This window comes from Cebus imitator, unplaced genomic scaffold, assembly GCF_001604975.1.
Source record: "Cebus imitator isolate Cc_AM_T3 unplaced genomic scaffold, Cebus_imitator-1.0 Scaffold675, whole genome shotgun sequence".
Classification (NCBI taxonomy): Eukaryota; Metazoa; Chordata; class Mammalia; order Primates; family Cebidae; genus Cebus; species Cebus imitator.
In genome coordinates this window covers 613,730-625,094 of record NW_016107990.1, presented here as the reverse complement: position 1 = coordinate 625,094, position 11,365 = coordinate 613,730, and the positions used below count along the sequence as shown (strand labels likewise).

The 11,365-nt window shown below is 35.5% G+C and overlaps 1 protein-coding gene across 13 annotated transcripts in view; it reads right to left on the bottom strand.

The window, feature by feature from the left end:
• Positions 1 to 11,365, bottom strand: part of LOC108295996 (S phase cyclin A-associated protein in the endoplasmic reticulum) — a 232,553-nt gene that overhangs the window by 75,001 nt on the left and 146,187 nt on the right. For all 13 annotated transcript variants that reach the window (XM_017518368.2, XM_017518364.2, XM_017518366.2 and 10 more), the window contains one exon: positions 10,668 to 10,808. In XM_017518368.2, the coding sequence (XP_017373857.1) occupies positions 10,668 to 10,808 (141 nt within the window). The remainder of the gene's footprint in view (positions 1 to 10,667; positions 10,809 to 11,365) is intronic.

The window sequence follows — 11,365 nt, the reverse complement described above, 5'->3', positions numbered from 1 at the left end:
AAAAAAAAAAAAAAAAAAAAAAAAAAGAATAAAAATAAACGGCAATTATTACTAGACAGGTTGCAACTGAAAATGAGTCAATGAGACCATTAAGAAACTGAAAATGAAAGTCACTATTATACTACTAAATAATGGACTATGATCGAATATAAAATCAGGCCCTGAATAACTCTGTCTCCAATATTAATCACTATCAACTGAATACTAGCTAATTTATTTTCAACCATCTATCTACCTAAGAAATAACTAAAGGATGAGAAATGACCATTAATTTACACCAAGGACTCATAAAAAGCATACATGGAAAAGATCATCTTGAGTATGTAACAGGACTAAAATGAATATATTTGGTACATGTCTCAAGGAAAGCACATTTCTAGTGAAATTTAAATATTTTTAAATCAGAAAAAAAATCACTGGATTATTAGTACTTTTTGATTAGTAACAGAACCACAGAAATACAGGAGAGACTTAAGAAAAAATTAGTAGATTACATCTTCTATAATTCTAGTATTTTACTAAGTGCTTATTTTATACCAAAGATGACATTAACTGCTTCGCAACATGCATAATCTAATTTAATACTTACGGTAATTGAGCTGTAGGTAAAATTATTCCCATTTTAATGATGAATAAATAGGCTTAGAGAGGTAAAATAATACCTGAGGACATTCAGCTACTAAGAGGTAGAGTCAGAACCCAAATTCAAGTTTACCTAACTCAAGAGACTTCAGTCTTCACTGTGATAATAAAAATACTTTTGAATAAGGAAAAAAATACAGTGTTTATTTTCTTTGTAGAAATGGAATACATGTCCAGACAGGATTTCACAGTTTATTGAACTGAAAACAGTGACAATTAAGACCACCAATAGGGGAGCAAGTGGTAGCAAGGTTTTAAAATAGTATCTCTCATATTAGCAAGAATTTTAGTTACAGACTCTTGATTAACTTAAATTATTCTGTCAAAAGGCTACTGGAACTAATAAACTATTTGGGGAAGGTTTGAGGATACAAAAATCAATGTACAAAAATAGGAGCATTTCTATATACCAATAATGCCCAGGCAAAGAGTCAAATCAAGAACATAATCCCATTTAAAATAGCCAAAGATCCTTTGGGTATATAACCAGTAATGGGATTGCTGGGTCAAATGGTATTTTTATTTCTAGATCCTTAAGGAATCGCCACACTGTCTTCCACAACGGTTAAGCTAATTTACACTCCCACCAACAGTGTAAAAGTGTTCCTATTTCTCCACATCCTCTCTAGCATCTGTTGTCTCCAGATTTTTTAATGATCGCCATTCTAACTGGTGTGAGATGGTATCTCAATGTGGTTTTGATTTGCATTTCTCTAATGACCATGACCAGTGATGGTGAGCATTTTTTCATGTTTGCTGGCTGCATAAATGTCTTCTTTTGAAAAGTGTCCGTTCATATCCTTCGCCTACTTTTTGATGAGGTTGTTTTTTTCTTGTAAATTTAAGTTCTTTGTAGATTCTGGATATTAGCCCTTTGTCAGATGGGTAGATGGCAAAAATTTTTTTCCCATTCTGTTGGTTGCCAATTCACTTTAATGATAAGAGCTTCTGCACAGCAAAAGAAAGTAAGTTTAATTAGATCCCATTTATCTATTTTGACTTTCGTTGCCATTGTTTCTGGTGTTTTAGTCATGAAGTCTTTGTCTATGCCTACGTCCTAAACAGTATTGCCTAGGTTTTCTTCTAGGGTTTTTATGGTATTAGGTCTTATGTTTAAATCTTCAACCCATCCGGAGTTGATTTTTGTATAAGGTGTAAGGAATGGGTCCAGTTTCAGCTTTCTGCACATAGCTGGCCAGTTTTCCCAACACCATTTATTCAACAGGGAATCCTTTCCTCTTTGCTTGTTTTTGTCAGGTTTGTCAAAGATCAGACGGTTGTAGATGTGTGGCGTTACTTCCAAGGCCTCTGTTCTGTTCCATTGGTCTCTATCTCTGATTTGGTACCAGTACCATGCTGTTTTGATTACCGTAGCCTTTTAGCATAGTTTGAAGTCAGGTAGCATGATGCCTCCAGCTTTGTTCTTTTTGCTTAGGATTGTCTTGGCTATGTGGGCACTTTTTTTGGTTCCATGTGAAGTTTAAGGTGGTTTCTCCAGTTCAATGAAGAAGGTCAATGGTAGCTTGATGGGGATAGCATTGAATCTATAAATTACTTTGGGCAGTATGGCCATTTTTATGATATTGATTCTTCCTAACCATAAGCATGGAATGTTTTTCCATCTGTTTGTATCCTCTCTTATTTCCTTGAGCAGTGGTTTGTAGTTCTCCTTGAAGAGGTCCTCCATGTCCTTTGTTAGTTGTATTCCTAGGTATTTTATTCTTTTTGTAGCAATTGTGAATGAGAGTTCTCTCATGATTTGGCTGTTTGTCTGTTATTGGTGTATAGGAATGCTTGATATTTTTGCACATTGATTTTGTATCTGAGACTTTGCTGAAGTTGCTTATCAGCATAAGGAGATTTTGGGCTGAGATGATGGGGTCTTTTAAATATACAATCATGTTGTCTGCAAATAGAGAAGGCAATTTGACTTCCTCTTTTTCTAATTGAATACCCTTTATTTCTTTCTCTTGCCTGATTGCTCTAGGCAGAACTTCCAATACTATGCTGAATAGGAGTGGTGAGAGAGGGCACCCTTGTCTTGTGCCAGTTTTCAATAAGAATGCTTCCAGTTTTTGCCCATTAAGTATGATACTGGCTGTGGGTCTGTCATAAATGGCTTTTATTATTTAGAGATACATTCCATTGATACCTAGTCTCTTCATAGTTTAGCATAAAGGGCTATTGAATTGTGTTGAAGGCCTTTTCTGCATCTATTGAGATAATCATGTGGTTTTTGTCATGGATTATGTTTACAGATTTGCAAATGTTGAACCAGCCTTGCATCCCTGGGATGAAGGCAACTTTATCACAATGGATAAGCTTTTCAATGTGGTGTTGGGTTTGGTTTGCCAGTATTTTATTGAAGATTTTCCCATCAATGTTCATTGTGGATATTGGTCTGAAATTTTCTTTTTTAGTTGTGTCTCTGTCAGGTTTTGGTATCAGGATGACGTTGGTATCATAAAATCATTCTATTATAAAGAAACATGCACATGTATGCTCACTGCAGCACTATTTGCAATAGCAAAGACTTGAAACCAACCCAAATGCCCATCAATGATAGACTGGATAAAGAAAATGTGGCACATACATACCATGGAATACTAGGCAGCCATAAAAAAGGATGAGTTCATGTCCTTTGCAGGGACATGGATGAAGCTGGAAACCATCATTCTCAGCAAACTGACACAAGAACAGAAAACCAAACACCGCATATTCTCACTCATAAGTGGGTGTTGAACAATGAGAACACTTGGACACAGGGAGAGGAATATCACACACTGGGACCTGTTGGGGGGTGAGAGAGCTAGGGGAGGGATAGCAGAGGGTAGAGAATTGGGGAGCGATAACATTAGGAGAAATACCTAATGTAGATGACGGGGGAATTGATGCAACAAACCACCATGGCATGTGTATACCTATGTAACAATCCTGCACGATCAGCACATGTACCCCAGAACTTAAAGTATAATAAAAAATAAAAATAAAATAGCCAAAGAAAATGAAATACTTAGGAAAATACAGCTAACCAAGGAGGTGAAAGAACTCAACAAGAAGAACGACAAAACACTGCTGAAAAAAATCAGAGATGACACACAAACAGAAAGACATCCCATGAGCGTGGATTATAAGAATTAGTATCATTAAAATGGCCATAAGCAATTTACAGATTCAATGCTATTCCTATCGAACTACCAATGGCATTCTTCACAAAATTAGAAAAAACTATTCTAAAATTCGTATGGAACCAAAAAAGAGCCCCAATAGCCAAAGCAATCCTAAACAAAAGGAAAAGAGCTTGAAGCATCACACAGCTTCAAACTATGCTACAAGGCTACAGTAACCAAGACAGCATGACACTGTTGCAAAACAGACACACAGGCCAATGGAACAGAACAGAAAACTTAGAAATAAAGCTGCACACCTACAACCATCTGATCTTCGAAAAGGCCAACAAAAACAAGCAATAGGAAAAGGACTCCTTCAATAAATGGCACTAGGATAACTGGCTAACTCTATGCAGAACAGCAAAACTAGACCCTTACCTTCAACTACATACAAAAATTGACTGAAGATGGATTAAAGATTTAAATGTAAGGCCTCAAACTGTAAAAATCCTAGAAGAAAATCTAGGAAATACCCTTCTTGACATCTGTCTTGACAAGGCATTTTTGGCTATGTCTCCAAAAGTAATTTCAACAAAAACAAAAGTTGACAAGCGGGACCTAATTAAGCTAAAGACCTTCTGCACAGCCAAAGAAACTATCAACAGAGTAAACAAGACAACCTACAGAATGAGAGAAAATATTTGCAAACAATGCATCTAACAAAAGTCTAATATCTAGGATCTATAAGAAACTTAAATCAACAAGAAAAAAAACCCATTTTTTAAAATGGGCAAAAGACATGAATTGACATTTCTCAAAAGACATACAAGTGTCCAACTAACATGAAAAAATTCTCAGCATCACTAAGCATCAGAGAAACAATAGATGCTATTGGTTTTTGACTTTTTAAATACAAATTTTTTTTGTGTGTGTGTGTATGTTGGTTTTGATTTGTGTTTAAAAAGTCAAAAAACCATAGATGCTGGCAAGGCTACAGAGAAAAGGGAATGCTTATACACTGTTTGTGGGAATATAAACTAGTTCAGTCATTGTGGAAAGCAGTGTGGCAATTTCTCAAAGAATTTTAAACACAACTACCATTCGACCCAGCAATTCCATTACTAGGGATATTCCCATCAGAAAACAGATCATTATACCAAAAAGACACATGCAGTTGTATGTTCATTGCTGTGCTATTTACAATAGCAAAGACACGGAATCAACCCAGGAGTCCATCAATAGACTGGATTTTAAAAATGTGGTACATATATACCATGGAACACACTATGCAGCCAAAAAAGAATGAAATTGTGTCCTTTGCAGCAACATGGATGGAACTCAAGGCCATAATCTTAAGTCAATTAATGCAGGAACAGTAAACCAAAAGACAACCATCTCATTTATAAGTGAGAGCTAAACAATGAGCACACATGGACATACTCATGGGAGCAACAGATACCGCAGACTACTAGAGGTGGACAGGGAAGGGAGAGAGGGTTAAAAACTACCTAGTGACCTGTAATCCCAGTAATTTGGGAGTCTGAGGCAGTGGATCCCGAGGTCAGGAGCTTGAGACCAGCCTGGCCAAAATAATGAAACCTCATCCCCTACTGAAATTTAAAAAATTAGCCGGTGTGGTGGCACATGCCTGTAGTCCGAGCAACTCAGGAGGCTGAGGTAGGAGACATGCCTGAACCGGGAGGCACCCCTGTCAGTGATCTGAGATAGCACCACCACACTCCAGCCTGTGCAACAAGGCAAGACTCCATCTCAAAAAAATAAAAATAAAACCCTGCCTATTGAGTACTATGCTCATTACTTGGGTACAATATATCCACGTAACAAACCTGCACATATACCCCCGTATCTAAAATAAAAGTTGGAATTTTAAGAAAAAGAATTAAAATAATTCTAAATGGTAGCTGATATTCTCATGTAAAGATACCCAGGAGTTGACCATCCATCTCTATGGAAATTATTTAAACTGTGATAAATAATTAGGTTAATGTGCTTATAAGAGTCACTTTGGTTTAATAAAATCATATTGAAATGAAGTATATTAAGCAATTAGACAAGTCAAAATGTACATAAGTCATATGATAAAATACCACAAAATAAGAACACTAAAGTAGTAAGTACAGTGGTAAAATCAGAGCCTTGGGAACCAGAAAGATCTGGATTTGAATTCTGCCTCTATGATCATCAATAATATACCTTTAGACTGTCCCTCAAAAATAAAAAGATAAAAAAAAAAAATACACAGATCAGAAGTTCCACTTCCAGCCATAAGTAACAGGATGAAATTTACCCTTGAAACTTAAACAAATAACCAAACTGGACAAATATACAAAATATCTAAGATTCAATTAATATACCAGGTCAATAGAACAAGGACAAAAAATACAGTTTAACAGCAATAGATTGAGAAAAAGCACTTGACAAATCCAATATCCCTTAATAATAAAAGTGCTCAACAAACAATGAATAAAAATGAACTTCCTTGACCTGATAAAGGACATATAGTTGTCCCTCAGTATTCATGGGGGATTGATTCCAGTATCCACCATGGATATCAAAGTCCACAGATGATGAAGTCCCCTACAGTTGACCCTCTGCATTCACAGATTTGACCACCTGCTGATCGGTCTGCAGGTGGTTGAATCTGCAAATGCAGAACCCACAGATGCCAAGGATCAACTGTACATGAAAACTCTACGTTTAACATTATACTTGATGAGAGATTAAATATATCTAGGAAGATCAAGAATAACATACGGAGGTACACTCTCACTGGTTCTATTCAACAACATACTATAGGTTCTAGCCAAAGCAATTAAACAAGAGAAAGAAATCAAAGACATCCAACTGGAAAGCAAAAGCAAAACAAACTATATTTGCAGATTATGTGACCTTGTTTATAAGAAATCCTAAAGAATTCACTAAAAAGCTATTAAAACTAATGGAGTTCAAACAAGACTACAAGACATAAGATCAATATATAAAAATTGATTGTATGTCTGTACACTACCAATAAATAATCAAAAATGAAATTAAGATAACAATAGCATTTATAATCACATCCAAAAGAATATTTAGGAATAAATCTAAACAAAGCAGTGAAATACTTGTATAAAGAAAACAAAACAATGCTGAAAGAAATTAAAGAAGACAAATAAACAGAAGGGAAGTCCACATTCATAAACTGGAAGACTAATATTGTTAAGACGGTAATATTAATCAAAGGGATATAAAGATATGCAATCCATAACAAAATGCCAATGGGCTTTTCTGCAGATATGAAAAACCAAACCTCAATCCGCATGGAATTGCAGGGTACACTATGTTGCTACATCATGTTTGGTGGGGACAGGGATAACGAAGTTGGAGGACTCACTGCTCCCATTTCAAAGATTACTAAAAAGTACAGTAATCAAAACAGTGCAATATTGGCATAAGGATAGACATATAGACTGCTATGGTTTACCTGTCTGTCCTTTCAAAGCACATGTTGAAATATGTGATCTGGCCAGGCGCAGTGGCTCACGCCTGTAATCCCACCTTTGGGAGGCTGAGGTGGGAGGCTCATGAAGTCAAGAGATCGAGACCATCCTGGACAACATGGTGAAACCCCGTCTCCACTAAAAATATACAAAAATTTGCTGGGCATGGTGGCACGCACCTGTAGTCCCAGGTACTCAGGAGGCTGAGGCAGGAGAACTGCTCGAACCCAGGAGGTGGAGGTTGCAGTGAGCCAAGATTGTGCCACTGCACTCCAGCCAGGGGACAGAGCAAGACTCCGTCTCAAGAAAAAAAAGAAATGTGTGATCAATATGTGAAACAATCACCAATGTTAGAGGTAGAGGCCTAATGGGAGGTGTTTGGGTCATGGGAACAGATGTCTCATTAATAGATTAACGCCCTCAGGGGAGAGGGGTGAGTTCTGCTATATTAGTTCCTATTAAAAGTTCCCTCAAAAGCTAGTTGTTTACAGAAGTCGGGCACCTCTCTCCTCTCTTACTGCCTCCTCTTTCACCATGTGATCTGTACATGCTGGCTCCTTCACCTTCTGCCATCAGTGGAGTCAGCCTAAGGCTCTCACCAGAAGTAGATGATGTTGACATGTTCTTTGTACAGCCTACAGAATTGTGAGCTAAATAAACCTCTTTTCTTTACAATTACCCAGCCTCAAGTATTCCTTTATAGCAACACAAATGGGCTGAGACAGACCAACAGGAGGGTTTGCCTCTTCAACAAACGGTGCTGGGAAATATGGATATTCTTATGCAAAAGAATTAAGTTGAACATCTACCTCAGATCATACACAAAAATTAACTCAAAATGTCTTTATGACTTAAATATAAACATCTAAAACCACAAAATCTTAGAAGAAAATAAAGAGGTAAATCTTCATGATCTTGGATTTGACAATTATTTCTTAGCACCAAAAACAAAGCAATGGTAAAAGACTGAAAATGTTTACTCTCATATTAGGAACAAGATAAAGAATATCTGCTTTCACCACTTCTATTTAAGGTAGCACTAGAAGTTCAAGCCAGAAAAATTGGGCAAGTAAAAGAAATAGTGTCCAAATTTAGAAAGTAGTAAGATTATCTTTGTTCACAGATTATATGAACCTATGTGTAGAAAACACAGATTCCACCAGAATATTGTTAGAACTAATAAAACTTCAGGAAAGTAGCAGGATACAAAGTCAACATACAAAAGTCAATTGCATTTCTATACACTAACAAGGAACAATCTGAAACGATTATGAAAATAATTCCATTAACAACAGTATCAAAATAATAAAATACTTAGTAATTAACCAAGGAGGCAAAAGACAATAAAAACTACAAAACATTGTTGAAAATTTAAAGATGAGACAAATAAATGAAAAATTATCCCATGATCATGAACGAGAACACGTAACATTGTTAAGATATCAGCAACACACAAAGTGATCTACAGATTCAATGCAATCTCTTATCAAAATCTCAATGATGACTGCAGAAACAGAAAAGACCACCCTAAAATTCATTTGGAATCTCAAGGGACCCCAAATAACCAAAACAATCTTGAAAAGAACAACAAAATTGGGTGACTCACACTTCATGATTTCAAAACTTAAAACAGAACAACAATAATCAAAACAGTATAGTACTAGCACTAAAACAGACACAGACCTGTGAAACAGAACAGAGGGCTAAGAAACAGGCCCTCAGATACGGTCAAATGATTTTTGACAAGGGTGCCAAGACAATTTAATGAACAAAGAACAGTCTTTTCAGCAAATGGTAACAGGAAAACTTGACAGCCACATGCAAAAGAATGAACCTAAACTTTTACCTAACACCATATACTGAAATTAACTCAAAATGGGTCAATTACCTAAATGTAAGATCTAAAGCTATAAAACTCTTAGAAAAAAACACAGGATAAAAGTGTCATGACCCTGGATTTTTGCAATGACTTATTGGATATGACTCCAAAGTCACAGGCAGCAAAAGAAAAAAACAGACACACTGGACTTTGTGAAAATTGAAACATTTTGCATGTCAAAAGACACTATTGCCAAAGTAAAAATGCAACCCTTGGAATGGGAGAAAACATTTCCAAATCATATATTTGATTGAAAAACAAATTGATATCAAGAATACATACAGAACTCCTAAAACTCAACAACAACAACAATAAAAAACAAACGACTCAATTCAAAAACGGGCAAAGGACTTGAACAGACATTTCTCCAAAGAAGATAAACAAACGGCCAATAAGCACATGAAAAGATGCTCAACATCACTAATCACTAGGGAAATGCAAATCAAAACTACAACGACGTAACACACACTACAATGACCACTATATCACAAAAACAAAATGATCAGAGTTAGAGAGGATATGGAATAACTCAAACCCTTGTGCACTACTGGTGGGAATGTATAATGGTACACTACTACTATTAAAACCACTGAACTGTATACTTAACAATGATTCAAATGACAAATCTTCTATGTTTTTCCCATAATAAAAAAGAATTGGAAAAAAAATGAGACTCTATATGCATTTTTTTTTAAACAACTGAAATTAAAATGGGTAACTGTGTCAAGTACTGGTCAGAATATGGCATAACTGGAACTCTCATTCACAGCTGGTAGGAATGTAAAATATGTAACCAATATGAAAAACCATGTGTAAAGATTAAACATGAACCTATTTTCAGATGCTACACCAATCCACTGCTAGGTTTTTATAAAATAAAAATGAAAGTACACATCTGCACAAAGACACATACATGTATTGCCACAGCAGCTCTATTTGTAATAGACACAAATTGCAAAGAAAACACATGTCCATCAACAAGTGACTGGGTTAACAAATTACGGTATTTTCATATGGAAGGAATAAAAAGCAAGGAACTACTGACACACACAACAGGACGGAAGAAGTTCAAAGTACCTATTACGAGGGAAAGCCAGAGGAAAGAGTAGATGCTGTATGATTCCATGCACAAAAAGTTCCAGAAAATGCAAACATCTACACTGATAGAAAGCAGATCAGTAATTAAATGAACAGAGTTGAATGAAGGAATTAATTACAAAGAGGAATTGTGTATTATGTTCATGGTACTGATAGTTTCAGGGACATATGAATGTCAAAACTCATCAAACAGAATACTTTACATATGTGCTGCTCATTCTCTATCAATTATACCTTTATAGAGCTGTAAAAATAATAGATGGCTCATAGAATTATCAAAGGGTTAAAATATTACACCTACTAAGTTTTAAATGAGCCTCTATGCTCTTATTCTAGAAGAGAATAGACATTTGAAAAACATTTTCTATTACTATTATATAACAATCGCAAAAAAGTACTTAGGTAATTAAGTCAACATTTAAAACTCCTATGATATACCTTAGCTTCTTCTTCTTGTGCTTTTTTCACAATTGCTTGTAATTGCACTTCTCGCTTAAATTCAGCATGAAGTAATTTTTCTTCCATCATCCGGCGTCGCTGATCTAGTAATTCTTCCTTCCACTTCCGGACATCCTTCTCCTACATACAGTGAATTATCACATCATTAATTTCAACATACACAATCATTTAAAAGAAGTACAAATAAGTAAATGGCTTATAAAGCCTGGGAAAATGTGCAGGATCATACCTAACAATTAAAGACACAGACTATGACGCTAAGCAACCTGAATTCATAATCTACGCTGGCCACTTACTAGCTGCATAATCTAGACAACTTTTTTAGCCTCTGTCTCAGTTTCCTTGTCTGAATAATAATAGTACCTAATTCATAGGGTTATTTGAAGATTGAGTTAATGTATGTAAAACTCTCAGAACAGAGGCTTACACATGCCTCTACAGAAATATGTGCTATTATTCTTGCACTGTTACCATGAGTATGTTTAAAATGAATATAGTGTATATTTCTTATCCTTATAAGCTTTAACATCTCTATGATGTAACCCACATTCAAGAAAAATAAGTAATTTCATCCTAGAAACTAAAAAATGACATCCAACAAATCACATTATTTGCATAAGAAACATTCTCTAAAGGATTAGAGTGGGTTTCACCTACAAAATAAAGATAGATATAAT